The 24,250-nt window shown below is 36.4% G+C and overlaps 1 protein-coding gene across 4 annotated transcripts in view; it reads left to right on the top strand.

The window, feature by feature from the left end:
• Window positions 1-5,912: 5,912 nt before the first annotated feature.
• phf24 (PHD finger protein 24) overlaps window positions 5,913-24,250 on the top strand; it is a 37,858-nt gene continuing 19,520 nt past the window's right edge. For 3 of the 4 annotated variants that reach the window (XR_013796140.1, XR_013796141.1, XM_079599685.1), the window contains exons 1-2: window positions 6,047-6,308; window positions 20,811-21,238. Coding sequence is in view for 2 of the 4 variants with exons in the window: in XM_079599685.1 (XP_079455811.1) it covers window positions 20,813-21,238 (426 nt within the window). In the remaining 2 variants the exon portion in view is untranslated. Of the gene's footprint in view, window positions 6,309-20,810; window positions 21,239-24,250 lie in introns of all 4 variants that reach the window. The other variant, XM_079599686.1, reaches the window with a different exon arrangement.

Raw genomic sequence — 24,250 nt, 5'->3', positions numbered from 1 at the left:
AAGTAAGTTTTAGAAAGGAATTTCTAAATTTCTTAAACTCAAGATGAGAGAGAGAGAGAGAGAGAGAGAGAGAGAGAGAGAGAGAGAGAGAGAGAGAGAGTTGCTAGGCAACAAACTTGGCATCAAAATCATGCTCTTTTTTTCAGCAGTGCCTCACAGTGTGCCAGATCTGAATTCATTCATTTTTCGTTACAGTTTTGCCCTGCTTTCCTTGTGGCGGTAGACTAAAACCATTACAGCAGGAGATAAATTAATGCAAGGCAGTTTTGGCAGAGCTGACACCTAAAAAATAAAAATAGGATAAATAAAGTACAACCACACAAGCAAATGATAAATATATTTAAAGAAACAGGTGGTGAATTTTTCAGATGCTAAAAGCATAAGATTGTATTTTGTTTTGGTTGTTTCTCGAAACGGTGCTGTTGTTACTCTGCCAAAGCTTTGTGTTAGTCACAATTCACCATAATCACAGACAGCGTCCATGACGTCACTTCTTGAAATCGATAAATGCATGGGGCAGTGAACTGAAATAGCCTTAACCCATTCATTCGCTTGCTGTTAGGTGTTAAGAAAGAGGTTTTGGCCTGTACTTTCAGTGTTAAAAACTGAAAACAAATTCCCTTATGTAGTAATTATAGTATTTCAGGATGGATCACACCTGTAGTGTATTCGCCCGAGGGAAGTGATAACTGCACAAATATACTATACAGGATTATGAATGCATAATGTGGTATTTTGTCTGAAAATATTGACGTTTCGTGGTATTGTATAGGGCAGAATTAAACATCAATATCTTAATTTTGCATGTAGAATTAGCCATATAAAAAAACTGAATGTCACTGAATTGATTATTTATGGTGACATTCAACATTTACCAGTAAATCCAATGAGGAAAATGGTAAAACTTCACTTTCCTTCATGTTGTGCAGATGGCACACATACATAAAAAAGAATCACAGTCTTCAGTGTCACATGATCCTTCAGAAATAATTATTTACTGACAATTTTGATCAATTTAATGCGTCCATGCTGGATAGAAGTATTTATTAAAATTTTGTGTGAACTTTCTAATTAGAGAAAGTCAAATCATGAATTTCACATGAGATTTTGATCAAAAATGACATTTAAATTTAGGGCTTATAGTTAAAGATAAAAAAAAATCATACTGGTTGTTTTTAAAGTTGATAGAACATAATGGAGATTTATTCTGGGAGAGGGAGAGGGAGAGAGAGAGAGAGAGGGGGGAAAAAAGCTTTTACAGACATATATTTTCATAGTGATGCGAATGAATGTTTATAACAGTGGCTGGAACACCCACAGTGTGTCATATTTATCTTCTGGGTCAGAACCATGGCATATACAGTCCACAACAAATGGCAACAAAAGAGAAGTCTCCATTACTAGTATCTGTTTGGCGCTGCATTCTCATTCATCTGGTTGTTAGCAGAGAGCCTGATGGCGAGCTCCTCCCCAGAGTCCCACCAAATGAACACTAATGGCCGAGAGATCACGCTGTGGATGGGCTGCTAATGGTGATGGAGCTAGTGCAAATGCTGTCTTCCCTGCGATTCGTTGTGAAAGCACCGCGTCTGGCTCCACTGAGCCTGTGTTTTTTTGTCAGGAACATTTGTCTATATTAAAGGGCCCATGAAGCACTTGTTGAAAGACTGAAGTTTGGCTGCCCTTGCAGCATTTATGACATGTTTTTACCTTATATGAACTTGACAAAGATGTAGCATTTTGCCACCAGACCAAACAAAAACATAACCTGAACTATAACCAGCTGTTGATCGTGTGTCATGTTTTAAAATGAAGCAAATACAAAGACAAAAGTTTCACGTTTATACACTTACCATGACAAAAAACAGTAACTTTCGACTAAAATATACAAGCTGTATGCTATCATAGATGCTGATGAATATTTTAATCCAATATTCTGGGTTCAGTACAAGTTTTAAGACCAATCAATAACCCCTTTGTATATAAAATATAATGTTGATGACAACAAAAATGAATTCCCACTTTGTCTTCCTTTTCTTAAAAAAAAGCTCAAATCTGGGTTACAGTGAGGCACTCACAATGGAAATAAATGGGGTCAATTTGTAAACACTAAAATGTGTGTTAAGATCAGTGTTCGAGAATGTTACTTTTAAAAGTAATGCGTTTCTCAATAAAAAGTAACCAATTGCATAACATTTGAGACCAAAGGATCCTAATGCTTGGAATGTGGTTATTTAAATTGAACAATGTGAATGTCTCAGTTTAGCATTATTTATTTGCATTCGGTACATTTCACTGTGGATTCTTTGGTAAATCAGTCGAAGTTTCGGCTTTTACAATATGAACTCAACAGTAATGCGACAACATGTCAGTAACTGTGTTAAAGGTACAATATGTAAGAATGTTGTAATAAAATATCCCCAAATCACTTGCACAGTCTGATATATTTCCGTGTACTTACAATATCCCAAAAGTCTCCAAAGATGTTTAATTTCAGAGAAGTTCCAATTTTAAATAATGGCCCGTCCCGGAAAAAAATGTTGCCTGTCGATGCAATATCCGCGTTATCCTCGGTTTCCGCTCGTACTGCCATAGCCGTGACGTAACCATGGTGACAGACGTGGACAACTGCGTAGTGCGTAACGTTTAGCGGCACGCTGTTCTTGTTTCGTTCAAACATTATAGACCATGGCAAGCAGACTTTGGGACAAAAAATAACTAAAATGAGGATCAATATCGGCGTGGTGTTTTCGAGATGCCGAGAGCTCTACGTCCGAGACAAACTTGGACTTGACAGAGCTTCACGAGTCACGACTTGACAGCGACACCGCTCTTACATGTACTTTATTAGACAGGTGAGCAAATGTACATAAAACAAATCAATGTTATATAGCGCAACATGATGAAATGTTAGAACATAATCTGTATGTTATTCTAATGTTGATTTAGCTTACTAGTAAGCTGCTAGTTTCATATAGAAAACGAACTAACACATAGAATAACATTGTACATTTCACACTCAAATGCTGTTTAGTATGATAGTGTAACGTTAGACCAAATGAAACAGCGCTGGGTTACCTCAAGTTTAATTCGTCAAATAAACTGACCTGTGTGAGTGTATTAATTCAGCACTTGCGGGTAGTTCGGTAGAATTTAATATTCTTTTTCCCTTATATCTGCGGAACTCGCGTGTGATATCTGTCTATTAGCAATCGCGACCTACTTTTATACCACTGTAATGTTAAAAAAACATGAATGTTTTCACTCATCCATTAACATTATTAGATCCATCAGCTTGACAGCAAGTCCCATCATCAGCTTATCACTGCGTCATAAACCTACGCCTTTGTTATTGTAAGAGGTTTCCCCTAGCGGCGAAAAAAATTAGCCCAGTGGTTCTGAAACCTGTCCTGGAGTACCACCAGCCATGCACATTTTGTATGCCTCCCTATATCTGACAGCCATTTCAAGTCGTGTGCAGTCTTTACTAATGAGCTCATGAGTTGAATCAGGTGTGATAGATGAGAGAGACGTACAAAATGTGCAGGTCTGGTGGTACTCCAGGACAGGTTTGAGGAGCCTATTGCTGTTTATGTGTCAGTAAATCAAATCAGTGACTTAACAGTCAACTCAACTTCACATTGTTTCTCTTAATAGGATGAAAATAATCTGTTATTTAAACTGTGATTAAATTATATATAGAAAGCAATCAAGGACGCTCCCTTTACAATCGCTGGAGCTGTCAATCAAACAGCCAGCGCAAGTTTATAAGTGACTGAGTTCTGGACTCTCGCCAAAACTCCCATTTACTCAAAAAATCTCTTATTTACATCGTGTTTGCACTGTTAGTTATGATGAAAGCATTCGCGAGAGTGCAGAAATCGAGTTGAAATGATGAGATCACTGCATTCATGCGATCAACATGTCTGTGATCGGCTACAATGCACTGCAACCTTTCATGTGCATTCATGCATATATCTGAACATAATGAGAGCCAAACTCTCAAACCTTGAGAGCTGTAATAGTAAAAACGTGCTAAAAGTTTTCGAGAGAGTAATGTACATGCAATACAACCTATTTCATATGCAAAGCTGTCAGCCAATAAGAGCAGTGGGCGTTTACACTGAAGTCTCTCAGCAGACACGCCCCTTCAAACAGAGCGTTCAGATCAGAGGGATAAAATCAGGTAGAGGAAAAATGCCTTTGATTTCTAAATGAGTCAGTCAGTCCATAAATATGCAAATAAAGTCACTTATTTGAAAAAGTCACTCAGATGTCTTGTTGTAAATTTAAAAGCATTACTTTACTAGTTAATAAAAAAATTAATCTGATTATGTAACTTGCGTTACTTGCATCAACCCTGACACTAATTAAGATTATTTTAGTTTAAAGAATATTTTCGGTGTAAAGTTCTATCCACTTTTAAAATATCATTGCCATGACAATGTTCCTCGTATAACCCTTAAACAACCATAAAAATGACGAGAACAACTTTTGTACATTAAATGAATAATGCACATTTTATGAGAACATTTAATGTAAGTGCTTAAAATGATTATAAATGTCACATTTCGGCTCTTAGATGCTTTAAAAATTGGCCCATTCACTTCCATTCTAAGTGACCTCAGGTTTTACTTTAAAAAATGAGTGATGAGCTCAACTTTTTATGCCACAACATTATGCCACAAACGCTGCTGATTGAGCTTAACTTGTTTTGAACCCAGAATATTCCTTCAATTAAAAACACCCAGCAGTTGACCTCAGATACCATGTCATTTTCAGCTGAAATGCCTCCACACAACGCATCATTAGCATCAACATATCAATAAAGTAATCTTCATTTGAACATGAGTTTGGGCTTGTTACAGGGACTAATTTATGAGCTCACAATCTTCTCTTTGATTTCCTTTTTGACCATGAGGTATAGTGGTCCCTAGGGCATCCATTGCTCAATGTACATTTACCTCAGCATTAATTATGTATGTGTCTCCATTTGACCCAGCATGCACTGGGACCACATACTGGGAAGTGTCGGACATAACTGCCTACGCAGGATTAAAATGAGATGCCCATTGGTATTTGAGATCTCCATGAAGGTGTATGGAAACATTTATCGATTCAAAAGTAACCCACAAACTTTTGCTGGTCATAATTATTACCTGTACAAGAACAAAATGTGACAAATTAGAGGTGTTGGGATCATTAATTATTCAAATCATGTGTGATAACCCCTCAACCTAATTTTGTTCAAGATAATTATGTACAGGTTGTATGACCTCATATTATAAACATAGACATGGATTACTTATCAAAATTAAATTGTCATACCGGAGGACTATTAAACTGCAAACAAATAAAAGGCAATAAAAATAAAATGCAACAGCTCATGAATTACACCCTTGCCTTATACAGAATTATACGTACATTTGTATATAAAATCTTGATTATTTTTTTATTACCATCATAACATTAACTGTGCCCCACTGGCCCATACAAAAGTTTAATCATCAGACAATTCATTTTGTAAATGTTTTGTAAAATAAACGTTCATTTAATTTAATACAATATTATGAATTAGCTATATATATATATGATAGCCTATTAGCCTATATTTAAGACAAATTGATGCTATTGGGTTTGTTAAATTAACCGACCATGGTTATTAAATCAATTGGCTTGTACACCCTGTTATCTAGGTATTTGGTATTGATTATTTTTTTATATAACTAGTAATGTAATGATTACAACCACGAATTCAACAAGGTAATATATTTAATCTCTAATTAAAGCAGTTTTTGCATCCGTATTCCGTGCATTGGCTCCTCTCATCTCGCAGTGCCAACGTCATTTGAACAGACCAATGAAACGTCTCCTTTCGCAGGCTGAAAACAAGTTACATGAAGAGGCTCGAAGAACATTGGACCCTGGCAAATCTAGTGGGTTCGTCAGCTGAAGCAGCAGACAACTTTAAGCAGGGAAGTGTTTATTTACAAGAGCTGTAGGTTTTCCAGAGCAAAGTTGCTCTCCACAATTCAGCACTGGAGCTGTCCAGCTTCCGCGCCTTCAGCTCGCGCTTCACAAACAACGCGGTTTCCTCGGCTGCGGGATATTTGTTTGACTGGGTCACACACACACACACACACACACGCGCGCGCGCGACAGTAGGCTGTGGTACAGTGACCGCCGCGATTACACACGCATAGCATTCACTGACGGAAGCAACGCTTGAAATGACTGCTGGCAGCGCGTGAGGAGAGGAGCAGAAGAAATCCAGTCCCAACTACCGGAGCACCATCCAAATCATCCAGGTTAGTCTTAGTTCCTTTCTAACTATAGTTAGGCTACTAAGTAGATCAAGCATATTATGATTTTCTCAGTCCACATTTAACGCCAATTAGTCCATCTTGCAGAACGTGCATTGTATGCAACAGAATATTACCATGCATTCAAACCGCTGCTTATAAACGCACGCAACTTATTGTGCATAGATGTAGCTAAATATCACGAGACGGATCATTCATGCATCAGTTTTGTGTGGGTGTAGAAAAATACCCAGTGTATACCACTCGATCTAGGTCAGTCCTGATAGACGGGTGTGGATGAGAGAGCCATGCATTATATTTCATGATTTTCCACTGTGAAATGTAAGATGAGGCTGCTTATATAGCCAGACTTTACGCAATAACTTTTGCTGCACTGACACGTTACATATTTGCTGTACTGTGATGATGGATGCAGTGACATTTTCCTAAGATTTCACTACACATGATAAGTTGTGCGTGATGAAGTGTATATGCTCCTTTGAGCAGCACTGCAGAGGTAAGTTTTGCTGGATCATTTGCAGTCTCTTTGTAAGACCTTGTGCATCACCTCTGACGTCACAGTCCGGAGTGATCTGGGTGTTATGTAGTCATTGAGGCGATGGACTGAGGAGCTCGCTTGCTTTCAGACATGTTCTTAAAAGTCTCAGATTTAGGGAAGATCATGTAGATCTTACAGAATTTCAAGGTCATCCATTCATTCATTAATTCATTCATTAATTCATTCATTCATTCATTCATTTTAATGCTGTTTATTTGTTTTAGATAATATTTTTAAAGTATTAATAATTAGTATAATAAGTAATATTAGTATTACATGGAAAATGTTTTTCATTTTATATTGAATAGAACATTTTATTCTATATTACATTTATATTAAATATATATTTTTTTTTTCAAGAATGGCTAAAGGCTTTTTCCCAATTACAAAACAACAACAGTAATGATTATTATCATCAATAATAATAGATTATCATATGAACATAAAGTTGATTTAAACTGAACTTGATGATGATGAAAATTATGAAGATTTTTATTTATTTTTGTTTATATAAGAAACTATATTATTGCAAATAACATTAATGTTATTATTAACAACAGAGAACATAAAAAAGTTGATTAAACCAAAAGGAAAGGGTTAATAGGAATGTACTAAATTTTAACTCTTGTGTACATTTTTAATCATCATTTAATATAATTTAATACATATTGTAAGCAATATTATTTCAGAATTAAGGAGCAATTTTATAGTACTTGTGTAGTAGTAGTAGTAGTAGTAATAATAATAATAATAATAATAATAATAATTGGTATTATTTTTACTCCTACTATCAATAAATATAACAACAACAAACAACAACACAATGTATACAAGAGTTCAAATTCAGTACACTCCAATTAACCCTTTCATTTGGTTTAGATCAACTTAATTTTTTATGTTCTCTGTTGTTAATGATAATAACATTATTATCATCAATAATATATTTTTACATGAACATAAAGTTAATTTAAACAGAACTTGATTATGATAAAAAAATATTATTATTATATATATATATAAATATATATATATAAATTATATTATTATTTGTTTATATAAGAAACTATATTATTGATAATAACAATGTCATTATCATTAACAACAGAGAACATAAAAAAATAAAGTTTAGAAACCAAATGAAAGGGTTAATTGGAGTGTACTGAATTTGAACTCTTGTATACATTTTACCTTGTGAACATTTTCCACATCAGACTCTTGATAACCCTGAACACATGTGCGTGTTTGTGACTAAATGTTAGCTAACATTTGATATATTCCATTAATTTCTGGCCTTTCTGATTATGTGTTAACAATTAGTAATGGTTCAGCTTTAGCAGTGTTTCACCTTTTGGTGCTCGGTTCTCTCCTGTCTGCCCTTCTACCCACAATGCACCATGAGTGTCAGCTTTGGAACCCTGCAGACACTCTAGGTTCCTCCGTCTCTCTCACAGCGCTCATTGTCAACTCCTCTCAGAAGATTGCCTGGCACAGACTCTGTGCCTGACAGCAACTGAATGCCAACGTGGGGGCTCCTCTCTCTAGAGGCATTTACATTCAAATTCCTCCACATTGCGCCGCCTCCGTGCCTATAGGCCAGCGTGCGAGTGGAATTTCAACTCCCAGCACTCTTAGTTTGGCCAGCGTACTTTGCTTTTGGGCTACTGAGTGTCCAAGGTCAGGCATTATGAGTGTATATGCGCTCATACATTTTTACAAGCCCACTTTGCTTTCAAAAACGTGATTAAGTGTTTTATCACTTCATTACTCATTAGCCTTTACAGAGAGCGTTGGCGATTTTATTTTTGAATTTTGGCTGCTATTTTTTTTTCTTTTTCGGTGGGTGTTTGTGATTCCAATCACTGGCAGAAGGTGGCCTTAGTGAACTCGTTAGTGTGATTAGTTCCAGGCCTTTGGGGATGGGATATTCACATCAATGGGAAGCATTCCCATGGAAAAAAAGAGAATGCTTTGTCGCCATCCTATTCACAGAACGGTTCCTCACAGGAGTAACACATGAAAGGCAGGGATTGTTGGGATTCAAGTCAGCGACAACTTGACAGTGCGAAGCCGATTTGTGAAACATGGTATTACAATAATATTAGAGGGGAAAACAAAGGCGGATGAACATGTAGGTGCAATGCATCTGAAGCAGGAACATTCACACAAACTCAGATGTTTTTCTGCAGTAAACAAAAGTAGCTTCTGAAATGTTTGAATTTTTTAAACTGCAGCTCGACACACTAAAAGGTAGGCTACTCTTAATTTAAAGGGATAGTTCAACCAAAAACATCTTCACTTGTCATATAAATTTTTTTCTGAAAAAAATAGATATTTTCAAGGAATACTTACTGTTTTTATCCATGCAGGCTATTTTTCAATTGTTTGGAGACTGGCGCTTCTGAATTCATTTATGGATCATGAGAGGATGCTGATCAGAAACCCGTATCATTTCAATTCATGAATGATTCATTCAGACTGTCTTTCTGAACCGAACTGTTCACAAATCGGCATCTGTTCTTCGCTCACTACCATTTTGAAAAAATACTTCGTTTGCAAGCCAAGGATCAGCATTCTCCCATAAAAGTGATCAGGCAGACTAAACCATAAGTTGTAGAGACTTAACTTTGAGGGCTAGTAGTACTCACAACCGCTTACAACGTCACCAAGGCTCGCCCGATCGGCCTGACGGGGGCGCTACAACAGTGAAAAGTACGAAATCGCTCATAACTCCTAAATTTTGTCTAAAAATCTACTTTTGCAAACTAGTCCTGGGTTTTTGGCCTGATCAGAACCTGCAGAACAGCAAGATTCTCTGGAGCCTGATTGTCGAAAATTATTTTGAAAAAGTAGAAATTTTGATTCAGGGTCTTTAAGGGCCGGCAAAGCATTCAAAGTGGGAGGAGCCACTTTTACTATAATGGCTATAACTCATGAACGGGAACATATATGTAAGGGCTCATTCTGTGGTCACGTAAAAAAGTCTGCGTCGACTGGCCACTTGGTGGTGCTATAACATGGAAAAATTATATGGTAAAATAAAACATGGATTCTCTATGAGTGAACGCTGGTACAACTTGCTGCCGCTGCTCGCCGGTCACCTTTATCTTTTAACTTTACGGACTTTACAGACTCACTTTGTGGTTCTATGACCTAATCGGACAGTGTAATTGCCTTCATTTGGAATACTTTTACGATTTGCCGGCACTACCGTTTGTCTGAGTCTTCACAGTTAGCTCACCTGTTCTGTTCTGGTTTGAGCCTCATCTGGCGTTTTCACTGGCCGTCGGCGCTGCTTAAATCTTCATCTACAATGTGGGCTGGTAGGACATACATCTTGTTTGCCTGTGCCTGGCTCTTTGGACACATGGACAATATCAATCTGCCTCTTACTAAAGACTTCACCTCCTGCTTAGAGAGTTTTGGATGCCAGCAACATATCACTTTTCCCACACACTCCAAAGGCGACTTAATCTGCTGCTCTGACTTTCTCCCCCCTCACTTGTATACAACCTCCTTCTGCAACTCTATTATGTCAAAAACATCCACCAGCACCTTGGATCTATCCCTCACCTCAGCATCTCAGCCGACTTTCACTCAGCCACACATTCATTCTCTTCCTTCTAGCTCCCCGCTATTTCAGAAATCACAGAACTCATCAGGAAATCCAAGCCTTCCACTTGTCAACTTGACCCCTTTTCCACACAACTTGTTAAAGCCTGCCTTCCCTCCCTGGTTCCCCTCATTTCTGCTATCATCCACTCCTCTCTCACCACTGGAACTGTCCCTACATCATTCAAAACTGCTGCCATTACCCCAATAAAAAAAAAAAATTTCCCTCCAACTTCAACAACTTCCGTCCTATATCCAATTTATCAAAAATTTCTGAAATCCTTGAAAAAACAGTTGGCTCTCAACTCCATTTTCATCTATCCCGCAATAACCAGTATGAACAGTTCCAGTCTGGTTGCCATTCACTTCATAGCACTGAAACAGCACTTATCAAAATCACCAACAACCTCCTTATGGCAGCTGATGCTGGACTCCTTACCATCCTCATCCTTCTCAACCTGAGTGCAGCCTTTGATACCATCTGTCACACCGTCCTCCTCAACAGGTTATCTTTCATCGGCATCACCCACACCCCGTTAGACTGGTTCACATCTTATCTCTCTGGTCGCACTCAGTTCATTCAATTTAAGTCTTTTAAATCCAGCCCCTCCGCCGTCACTTCAGGTGTGCCCCAGGGCTCTGTCCTGGGGCCCCTACTTTTCTTCATTTATCTTCTTCCCCTGGGCCGTCTTCCGCAAATTTAACATTAAATTCCACTGTTATGCTGATGACACCCAGCTCTACCTCTTGACCAAACCCTCGCCCACTCTCCCGCCCACCTCCCTTACTGACTGTATCTCGGAAACAAAAACCTGGTTTACCCAAAATGGTAAACTGGCTCCCGGTCCAGTTCTGTATCCAATTCAAAGTTGGATACAGAAGTTGGATACCCCCCCTCCATATTTGTCTATCACCACTATGAGGAGCAGAGCATTTAGCCGCTCTGCTCCCCGTCTCTGGAACTCATTACCACCCCAACTCAGAAACATTGATTCATTCTGCCATTTCAAATTGCAACTCAAAACACATCTCTTTAAAACTGCCTATTTCACTTGATGTCAATTGCTCTGCCTCTTTCTGTTGTTTTTAATGTTGTTCTATTCTTTATTTTTTGCTGCTTTTAAATGTCTTATGTATCCCTGTATGGTGTCATTGAGTGCCGAGAAAGGCGCCTTTAAATAAAATGTATTATTATTATTATTATAATTATAAATAAAAAACATAAACATTGCCACAACTACGCAACCCTAAGTCTGATTGACTTGAAAATTGGGATGCAGTGTCTTGGTCCAAGGTGCCTTTGAAGACATTTGCGGCCGGCGACAGCCAATGAAGTTTGAGCAGCTATCAGACAAGGTTAACGGAGGCTGATCGGAATGAAACTCGCTGAGCCTGTTTGATTCATGGCCCTAGAGGCCTGTGAGAAATTTGGAAGAAACCTGCCACTGGAGGGCACCTTTGCATTTTTCACGTGTGCAAAGCATTGTATACCACGCAATTTTTGTCACACGCCCATGTCATTCCTACCGCAAGATTTAACTCCTTATTCTGAGCAAATTTGCCTCTAGGACCGCTGTCAATCGAATCGTTCTTTAAATAATGGAGATCATTTCAAAAAACAACTTTTACGAACCAGTCTTAGGTTTTTGGTCCAACCTCGATAAAACCATTGAGGCACAATTCTTGGGACTCTCTGGGTCAATAATTAGCAACAAACTGTTTTAACTTTGGCCTTTAGATAGCTATTACTGGGTCATTTAGAAAACAGGTGTGGCCAAGTCCACCCTAAAGCTTATCATTCCTAAACGCATCATTAGGTGAGCACATGCGGCACATGATCCTAAAGAAGCATACAAACTTTTAAGGAGATTGGCCCATAGGTGGCGCTATAACTGTTAAAAAGGTGTAAAATGCTAGATTATGGCAAATACCATTAAATGGCTGAAATTCGTCCTCTTCCTGCCTGATTTGCATAGAACTTCACAAAAATGAGTATGCACATGCAGCACCTGATCCTAAAGAAGCATGGAAACTTTTATGGACATCGGGCCATAGGTGTCACTTTAACTTTTATAAAGGTGAAAAAAGGCTTTAAAAACCATGTATTTCCTTTGTAAACTGCTTGTATTAGCTGTAAATTGTCTTTTCCATCTATGATCTAAGTGATTATGCTTGCTATATAAAACATAATACCTTTTTATGTGTATGCTTAAAGGCCTTAAAGCACTTGAACCCCTGATAATCGCTGCTCTCAGCTATATAGCTTTCTTTTTTTATTAGTTTTTTATATATGGGAACAGTATATTGGAAACAGATGTACATTGTCACGCAAATGTCTGTGCAGGGAATCAGTTGATCATTTTTCGAGCTGCTTTATTTAAATGAACTGATTCAATAAAATGAATCAATTTTAATACAAAAGAGAGAGAATATTTTAGCTGATCATCTTTGATTATTGCCTCAGTTCACTTGGTTGTAAAGCCACACTTTACATAGTTAATAGAGAGAGAGAGAGAGAGAGAGAGAGAGAGAGAGAGAGAGAAAGAAAGAGAGAGAGAGAATAAGTATACAGAAAAATATGATTTAATTGAACACTTACAAGAAGCAAGCGTTGCCTCTATATGTGAATTAAATGTACTAACCCATAACCCCTTTTCTGCTGAACATCTGTGCAGACAGATGCCTCAAACAGAATAATAATTAGACGACAAGGTGTCCCCGGTGCCCTCACATAAAGTGGCTATAAACTCCAATTCACAGCCTCACTTTATGAGATATGATTTCACAGAGTATGTATGTCCTCATGATATTGAAAGCAAGCGTTGATAGTAACCAATCCCTCACAATATCTATCTATCTATCTATCTATCTATCTATCTATCTATCTATCTATCTATCTATCTATCTATCTATCTATCTATCTATCTATCTATCTATCTATCTATCTATCTATCTATCTATCTATCTATCTATCTATCTATCTATCTATCTATCTATCTATCTATCTATCTGTCTGTATATACCCATACGGAAATGTAATATGTACACATATGAAATATACATATATTAAATATATCCACATATATATAAAATATATATGCCCACATATAAAACCATTCAACAATTGACATATAAAACCAGCCCATATATTTTTGTATGTATGATAGTGTTTTTTTATAAACATGTCACATATATAATTATCAGTTTTCAAATAGAATTTGTGTAGTATTTGTTTTGTTTTTATGAGCTGGTCAAGAAGAGGTAAAATAATTAGAAATAATACATTTTATGTATAAAAGATGAGATAGAAATTAAATGAAATGTGGATAATGAGACTTGATCTGTAGACTTGAAATAAATAGTAAACAGGACTATCAATTTATTTAAATATTCAGTTTAATTTTCTATTGATTATGTATAGGACTATATACTTTATTTATTAAAATTAAACTGCATGTTTCCATTGATTGTGAAGTTAGACATTGAAAATTGCAGATCAAGCGCATGGGGCTGCAGTTTTTCTTGTTATGAATTGTATCCTATTTTCCGTTATTACAGTTGACTACGCGCAGTGATATGGAGCTGTAATGCGGTCAAGACCTGCCGGAACTACTTTAGCCGTGCGGTTCCCTGAAAATAATTGCACACCGTAGAACGTTTGTCAACCAATCAGATTCAAGCATTCAACGGCCCTGTAGTATAAATAAATAATAATCATATACATCATATTAATATGTCAATATACTCATTTAATATGGCAAATTTATATATTTTAAAACCCTATATCAACATATATGTAGAGATATGTATATATGTGATAGCAATATATTGTCTTATATTTAGCATATATGACGGCATCACTAGCGATATAGGGACATACATGTCATATATTACATTTCCGTATGGGTATAAAATATTAAAAATGTATATATAAAAAACAACCACTATACTCTTTTTTAAATTCGTATATACTGTAACAGTTTTTCTCAATCACTTTGACACATTTTTTGTCAGTCAGTCATTCTCTAAACTGTAAGCTCAATTGTCACAACTGTTTGCTGGAATATCAGAACTCGATTGCATGTCTGCAAAATGTAGTAACTCTCCCAAAACATTGAATGCATGCTTCAAAACCCCAAGTCCTGTATCAGTAAATTGGCCAATGCCACTAAAATAAAAAGTGTTTTTGTCATCGTGTCAGCCACATTGTTCAAATAGTTTTTCCACCATGGAAATATTTGTTATACTGTATACTAATTTCATGTTTGTTCAACATTGTTTTTTGACACTGTCTGCTTTCTATACTTTTCAAGACTTTTTATAAGCAAACATTTACTGCGAAACTTAGTAAACTTAGTTCCTTATCAGTCAGTCACGTTCTACGTTAATCGTCACTGACTGATGAATTGGGATCCCTATGGAAGAAGCCACGACTACAATTTAGACAATTGTACTTACTCTTTTGCACAACATGCAATTTGTTAAAATCAACAAGAAATTTAAATCTGATGTGATCAGGAAACTGTTCAGAGATCTGAACTTATTGTTTGGAGGAAAAAAAAAAAATTCTAATGCGAGAATTGTGCCAAAGAGATTAAGAAAACTGTAACATATAGAAATACCCAACCAATTAATTCAGTCTTGAAATCGCAGATTAAGGGCAGGACCATAATGTGAGCTGCAATCTGTGTCAAATGTTATGTAAAGAGAGACAGATATAGCAGAGCCGTGTACATATGACTTTGCCCTAATGAATTTTCATACATGTCTCCCTACCGCCACCAACTTCATTTCTTTTTCAGTAGAGTCATCTAAATTTTTCAGGGAAGTCTAGCTGGTAGTGAGCTGTGTGTTGGTGAGACAGGTGCCTTCGAGTGTACGGGAAAGTTATTGCTCTCTTCTTCTCTATATTTCTGTGAGAATGCTGACTTGGTACATTCTTTAGCGCAAAGCCGCATCTCCAAATCGAAACGTTCTCAGGGACCACACATTTCCCCCCTGAATTTTAGCAACAAAAATATTCTGTCTTGTGTATGAATTTCAGGTCAATGAATATTGCTTTTGCTTGAGCAGGGATTTTAATAAAGAATAATTTATTCAATGTATTCATGGATGTGTTGCATACTACCTGATCCATATAAGACCTTTTAAAACTTATTAATGTGGTATTTTAAACCATTAAGTGCTTTTTTTAATATCTGCCCTGCAGCAGTTATAGTAATGCATCATTTAGTATTAGTAAAACATCTTAATATTCAACAGACACATTTCAAATATTGGGAAACATTTAGGTCTATTTGATAAAATCCATCACATATGGAAGCCCATCTGTTACAGAAAAAGCACTTTCTCTGGTGTCAATCACCATAGACATTGATTGGAAAAAACTTTTTTTAATAACTGAATCTCTAATTATTACATTTCATCCTCCTCATTCCTGAATAAGCGGTTACAGCTCTGGTGTCAACTCACCACAAAACGGAACATTAGCAAATCTTTCATGAGTGTGGCTCAGAATACAAATGGTGTCTTTTCCTTTCCATTCCCTGAGGCAAAATCCAGGCAGAGATTAAAGAATCTGATTGTTTACTGTCACAATATGCTGGTCAGTAAACAAGACGATGGAGAGTTCAATTCTTTAATAAACTGAGACTCGGGAGAATACAGGGACTGGAATGATAACCACTGACCAAACATGCAGGGGGGTTAGCTTTAACTAGCTAAACTGCTAACATACTAATTTGTTAACACATTAGCAATAGTATGTTATACAGAAGCACTTGCAATATGAGTGCAACAATTTAAAAGTATTATTTGCTCTCAAATCAAGCTCATGCACCACTTGTCACCATGATGGTCACTATCCTAAATCCAACATTAACAGACATTCTTCTAAATTAGCATAACAAGACATTAATCACTACTAAATCTCCCACCTAACATTAATCTTGCACAAAAAAAATATATTAAATTACACTTAATTTGAGCATTTACTCTCCATTTCGAGTGCCATCGGCAAAGCATGCTGGGAAATGGGACATCCCAGCCTTTTCAATTAAACTTAAGTTCATCTAAATTTAAATAAATAATTTCATAAACCTCAAAACAATGAAACAGTTCAGTTTACTTAAAATATATCAGTTCTGTGAACTTGAAAGAAAAAGAAAGTGGTAAATACTCATAAAAGTTCATTTGACTTAACTAATTAGTTTAATTTAAGTTTGTCCTACTCAAACCAATTAATTATTTTGAGCGTTAGGGTTTACAGAGTGACGTCACAAGTCGAAATAGCTGTACCCCCCGAAGCTCACAGTATAATTCGAACACTGCAAACATGCAACGTTAACGCAAGAAAAAATACTGAGATAAGCTGAACAGAAACAGGTGTGTGAAACTAATTAACAACCATGGAAACTAATAAGCAAAGTGAACAAAGAACACAGGCCAACCAGAGCAGGGAACAGTGAAACGTAACCCAAAACAGAACACACAAATTTACTGGCCATGTAAACCATTTTTGTTTCTATAATCTCATTTTGAGTGAAATGGTATATTTAATGAGTTAAAATGTAGGGTCAGACTTAATTTTATCCATTGGGAATTGAATGGATAGTGAAAAGTGGACACGACATTGGTCAATAAGGAAAAATGTCTCAAATGTGGAGCAAATTATTACCTTTCTGAAGATTCTGAAAACATTTTCTTTTTCTTTTTTAAGTAACATGCACTTATGAAACATGCATAATAATACCAGTAACATATTAAAGAGTATTAACATTATTTTGGTTCTAATAAAAATGTATATTAGCTTTATTTGGATTTCTTGTCTGTTGAGTGTGACATATACGTTTATGCTCATGATAATTAATTTGACCTAATATAGCTCTTTTAATAGACAATGCTAAATTAAAGTTATTTTTACGTTAGATTTATATATATATATATATATATATATATATATATATATAGAGAGAGAGAGAGAGAGAGAGAGAGAGAGAGAGAGAGAGAGAGAGAGAGAGAGAGAGAGAGAAAATAAAAATGTAAAATCAATTTTAAAATAATTTATGGACAATTTTTTTTATAAGAAATTAAAAAGACAAAAAAAGAAAAAGAAAAAAAAGAAAAAAGAAAGAAAGTTTAAATTGCCATTTGTAAATATGGTAAAAGTCCTGCAGTGAGTCTGGTCAGTTATCTTCCTTCAGTAATTTCAGCAGTAATTGCTTCCCCTGCATCTGAAAGCACCAGTCGTCACTGAAATTAACAAGTTTTACTGTAATCTGTGCTGAGAGTTCGGATGCAGTGGGATTTCTTGCCGGAAGTCATTTTCATAAGGGTTTCACAAAGGGATTGACTCAGACGTTATTACAGAGCCTCTGTAGACCGAGAGATTCTCATCTATTCTCCTAGAGGTGTCCAGCAGTGACCTCTTTCTTCCTCTGCCTCCTGTCTCTGAGGACTTTTCATCTGTCACTGTACAGTCATGTAGTAAGTCTAGCTTCAGACCATTCATGCACTGTCTGATGCATATTGCCGGCTGAAATCAGCAGTTCCATGAACTGACTGTCGGGCTGTGCAAGTCTGCCAGGAAACAACGTTTTGTTGCATTTACACTTTCCCAGGCTGATACAATGAGTGCTTCTGAAAAGGAGCGTATCCAATTTCAGATGCATGCACCTAAGCGTCACTATAATAAGCTGACACTGGTTTTGTTACATAAGCAGCCAAAGAGGACTAGACTGTAAAAGAAAATCTGTTAAATTTACGGTAAAATACTGGCAGCTGTGGTTGCCAGAAATTTACCGTATAAAATACAGTAGCAACATTTTAGGTTTTACACACTTAACTTAAAATTTACAGTAATAAACCATATTTAATTATCTGATATAATGTTAATTTACCAACCTATTGTAATATCTGTTTTGTAACCATTGTAATACACGTAACATGTTCAATCAAAGCTCATCACTAGTAGCTCTTCCACAAGAAAATTAATACTAATATATAGAAGCTGCACAGTCTGATTCACACAAACATTAAACACTATCATGGTAACACACATGAAATTTTAAAAATGCAATAAACATTAATTTAACAACATTAAATGTAACATAAAACCCTAATGTACATAACAGATTATAACAGAAGAAACATAGTTATTTCAACAAAAATACATAAAATGTGAAGTGTCACGCAGGGAATTGTGGGAATGTCAATTTACGTTTTTTTCACTGTAAATATCATACAATGAGTTGTTCTTTTTCACTTTCAAAAACTGTAAATTTAACGGTATTTTACAGTAAAATTACATTAAAATGTACCATTAGATCTATCACAGTTATTTTCCGTATATAGTAAGGACACTTTCTGTTAACCAATTAACAGTTTTTCACTGTAGCATTTTTACACGGTCTTTTACCGCTAAAATCACGATCCTTTTTTACACCTATAGGCTTCATGCAGCAGTGTTGGGGAATTCGATTGCAATTTTTTATTGACTTAAGAGAAAAATAATGTTATTCTTAGAATGCTTGTTGACAGCTTTGAAACTGTGCCTAAAAGATACACATAAATTAATTCAGTGGCAAAAAATGAAACCCCATCTCCCTCAGCATATGTGACATCTATGAGCCGGAGTGCAAGAACACACTGAGATTTAACAGGGAAAAATACATCATACAGCCACGGGTAATTACTGGAAAAAACTCTCAAGCCTTCGATGAGATGAGGCTCAGAAACGCCTGCCTGATTTCACTCATAATTAAAGTTCACTCTCGGAACGGTGCCTTGGGACAACAGCGATATTACAGTGTGGCTTTTTTAGGTGGGCACTGAGAGAGAAGAACGCGATGGGTCAAAGCTTGGGTTGATAGTTAAGAATAAATGAAAGAAGGAAATATCTATTGAAATTCACAAGCATGCTGTGCTTTGCGTTTAGAAGGCGAGAGAATGCCAACTGAAGCAGTTTCACACCATTACCCTGATTAAACGCTGAATAGATGGAGCTGGCATTCAAGATTATGTGATGTCTGCTTCGGACGAGCTAAATCAGCTCAGTCTGCCCTACACGAGGATGGGACGGACCAAAGCGAAGCACAAGATTTGGCTCCCTTGTGAATTGAGAGTGTGAATTTGAATTGAAATAGACACAGGAAGTTGGATTTGATTGAGTCAGTAAAGACATTATGCAAAAAAAAAAAAATATCAATAATAATTTCAAACACATGCGGTTCTTTTGAACGTTCTATTCATCAAAGAATTCAGAAAAGAAAAGTATCGCGATTTCCACAAAAATATTAAGCAGCACATCTGTTTTCAACATTGATACTAATGATTTGATTACAGGAACAAATTACATTTTAAAATATATTGACATAGAAAACTGTTTTTTTTTTTTTTTTAAATTGTGATATCTCACAATATTACAATGTTAACTGTAATTTTTCTCATTAAACATGCAGCCTTGGTTAGCATAAGAAACTTATTTTTTGACAGTAAATAATATTATTGTATTTATATACCGTATTATAATTATTGTATTCAATTTATACAACCTTAATATTATATATATATAAAAATAATAAAAATTCTTAAAATCAAATTACCGGTAATATTCTCTACACTCTAAAAAATACTGGGTTGTTTTAACCCAATTTTTAGTCAAATATGGTCAAACCCAAATGTTGGGTTAAAAATGTAATTATAAAATGTAACCCAAATGCCTGAGTTTGTCCATATTTGACCCAAAGTTGGGTTAAAACAACCCAGCATCTTTTAGAGTGTATTCTTCAGGCATTCATTGTAATATTATTCTGATCTGAATAACTACACTTAAATTGTAATTTAAAGGCTTTCTCAGCCCCCGATTCTGAATCAGAAAACCTTCCGAATGAACAACTCTGCTTTGGTCTTGCTCCCTGTTCACACTGCAATCCCAAACCGCCACAGGTTGCCATTAGTGAAGATGATGAACTGTGATGGCAGCACGCCAATACGAAGAAAATCTTTCCAGTGATCAATTACTTGAGAGATCTGTGTGAGGAAAGCGCCAGCGAGGTGGTTTGCAACACATTCGCCGTGGATCACAAAATCTGCTTGATCCAGCATGTGGGCGTAAATTGCCACAGCAATGGTTTAGAGACAAAGTCGATAGAACATTGTCTTGTTTTCAACCTTAATATTAGTTATGCAACAGGGTGCTAACACCAACGCAGCAAGCATGAGGACTGTCTCTCTTTACTATATTAATATAATGAAGGATTTGAAGCTCACTGCTGAAAAGATCAGCATTGGTGACTGCATGGCCTGATGTGCTTTAATAATGTTGTGTCACTGTATTGCAGCCATGGGTGTGCTGATGTCCAGGAAGCAGCAGGTGGAGAAGGTGCAGAAGTGCAGTGTGGTGGTGTCCGCGTTTAAATCCGGTCTGAAGGATCGGGCGGCCCCAGAAGACGCGGCCCAGACTGAAGAGGTCATAGCGGAGAACGGGGAGGAATCTGCGGAAGGATCCCACCAGGCTAACAAAGACCACACTGAACAGAAAGACAAGGACAGTAAACCAGGGTCATTACCGAATCAACAGGCCTCGGCTTCATCCAGAGAGGAACACAGGGCCAATCAGGAGGCTTGGGGGCGTCTCCGAGATGGGAAGGGGGTGGAGCCTGAGGACCTAAAGAAGGGACATCAGCTCACTCCTCCGACGTTCGTGCGGCCGAAGAGAGAGGTCAACGACGACCAACCGCTAGATGTCTCGCTTGGGCAAACTGAGCAGGTAAAATGGCTGAAAGATCTAATCAAATATATGTATGTTTTATTTTGTTTCTTTGTGGTGCTGCCCGCTTTCCTCTTCATCTGTCATTAGAAGTGCGTTTACTGTAAAAGTTTGTATCTTTAGTTTGAACATCATTAGCAATACATTTTTTACAGTACTTTTTCATCTTTGTTAATGTTAGGTGATAAAATACAACTGTTTGTTGTTAGTTCATGTGAGCTCCATTAAATTAATATTAACAGATGCAACTTTTGATTTTAATAATGAATTAAGAAATGTTGAAATTAACACACGCACACACACACACATATATACACACATCATACATATACATACATTCATACATACATAAATAATTATTATTTATTAAATATTTAATACATTCTATTTATTTCATTATATCCAATTGACCCAACATAGAAAAATCTGTTTGGAAAATGTATGAAATAATAAATATATTTATAATGAATGGATTATTAGATAATTATATAAAATCTATTTATAATGATAATTACATAATTTATTTTTTATTTGTTATATTCTCTATTTTTATTTATTTATTATTACATAGACTTTTTTTGCATTAAATGCATTGGATGTATTTTGCATTAAAATTGTTCAGTTTTTAATGAGCCCCTCAAGGGACAATGTGGTGAAAAAAACAACAATGAGATGGAAGGGAAAAATAATAAGTCGATGCTATTGCATTCTCTTGCAAATGTTTTGCGCTCCCCCGAGAAACTTTGCGTTCTCTCGCGAAACGTTTTGAGCTCTTTGCGAGTTTCAGAGTTTCTCAGAGAAACACAGAGTTTCTCGACGGAACACAAAACATTTGTGAGAGAAAATATACAAATAATTTTTCCTCCATCTCATATTTTTCCCCTTCACCATGTCCCTTTAAGGGGTTCGTAGTTTTTCGCGATATTTGGTGGAAATTTTATATTTATGTTTTATATTATATTATATATATTTGTATTTATTTGTCGACTGTAGTAAACTACATGCCTCAAAAAAGTCCACACCTCAAGCACAACCTCTCTTGACCTACATACAGGGCTATTTACTCCATTAAAGTTCCATAACCACAACGGCATGAAAATGAATAACTCAACTAAAATAGTGGAGGGGTGTTGGTGGAGGTTATCCTTTCATTCGGAGCTGAAACCTTCTCTGTGACGCACATACGTGAGAAAATGTCAAGATTAGGTAAGCTGATCCCAGCTCAGCCTAAATGGCAGCCCAGTTTGTGTTGACAGTGCGTGGGCAGTGTGTAAAGGCTGCGCAGGAAAAACCTGGCTGTGTGAGCTGCAGTGGCGTCTGAGATCAGTCCGAAATTAATTGGGGTTACAGAAGCTTGTGGTGATGGGGCCAGGCCTCACAGCGAGCCAGAGAAGAGCCACTCCACACAACTCCACTCGACAGAATGCTTTTGATTACCTCCAGTCTCTCTCTCAGCAGATATAAAAGACATAAGAGCAGGCAGGATGAGATGCAATTGGGCTTGCCTTTGTGAGTTATGTCTTTGCTGATGTTCAAATTTGGTTCAGGAAAATTAATAAAAAAAACAGACAGAAGTGCTATGAAAGAAAGACAGAACAGCTGGTGAATATAATTGTGATAAAGGAAAACAATTGCTTTTACTTCGTCAAAGGGGAATAAACTTTATCCTAGATCACCTTACATGCAAGAACTTTTCTTTGTCATATAGTACAGAACTACAATAGTACTTAGCATTTTCTATAGTACTTAGGAATAATTTGATGAGAAGTCCTTGGTGAAATTTCTAATGTTTGATTGCAGATTTGGTATCTTGGCAAATCTGAGCACAGTTTCAGACAATGCTGAGATCTCTGCGGTGATACTTGTGAGATTATAAGGGTCTTTTTTTATCAGAAGAGAAATCTGAGAAGCAGGAGGATGTTAGGCAGTTGCTAAGAGTTTTGAATTGGTTGCTAAGGTGTCACTAACTGGTCACTAATGGCCTCAGAGTGGTATGTGATTGCTAGGGTGTTCTGGGTGGTTGTTCGGGTGTTATAGGCATTTGGTAAGAGTTCTGGAGTGGTTGCTAGCTGACATTTAAGGGCTTCAGAGTGGTTGTTCTGAATGGTTGCTATGGTGTTGCTAGGGTGTTCTGGTGGTTGCTATGGCATTGCTAGGTTGTTACAAGAACAGAGCAAACATGTGTGTTGTTTATATTTAAATAGAAGATTGGTTGGAGTGTGAATTTCTAAACATTTCATGACACTTATTCATTGTAAGTCCATTTTTGAATATTTGATCTATTCAACTCTATAATCTACTAAAAACTGTTAGAATTTATTCGTATTTAGTGGTCATAGTTCCAGTCTGAATGTTTTAATGTGGGATGTTTTATTGTTAGCTACACCAAGCAGTGTTATATAAATATTTTTTTTGTAATTTTTACTTTTTTATGTACTTTTGTCATTTGTATTAGTTTTTGTTATATTTCGGTTTCATTTTTAATTTTAGTTTTTATTTATTTTTAGTTCTTTAACTCAAACTTATTTCAGCAAGTTGCCTTATTTCAGTAGAAATGCAACATTTTTAATTTTCATTTGGTTCAAGTTTTCCATCTAATATACATATATTATTTTATTTCAGTTTTATTTCAATCAACATGTTTTTAAATAGTTTTAGTTTCAGTTAAAGACAATACCACTGCCTATAAATAACCAGGGCGATGATGATAAACCTACAAAATGGCCAAATTAGCATTTTGCAAATTCCACTACCATTCCAGTATTTAACACCATTCAGATGCTCGGATGCTGATGCAGAGCTGGAGTCAGATAGAGGCACACTGCCAAGGTGACGTCCTTTGGCTCTTCTGATCATCACCCCGGTTCTAAATACAGCACCTCTCCCCCGCGCTCATATCACAATCCTCACTCTCCTCTGAGACACATGTCACAATCTGAAGAGCAAGTGTGTCTGGTGCCTACATAAGGCGGCACCAGTAAATTTAGCATCTGGAATGTCTGACAATTTGAT

Source organism: Phoxinus phoxinus (assembly GCF_949152265.1).
Source record: "Phoxinus phoxinus genome assembly, chromosome: 23".
NCBI lineage: Eukaryota > Metazoa > Chordata > Actinopteri > Cypriniformes > Leuciscidae > Phoxinus > Phoxinus phoxinus.
This window is presented reverse-complemented; position numbering and strand designations above follow the sequence as displayed.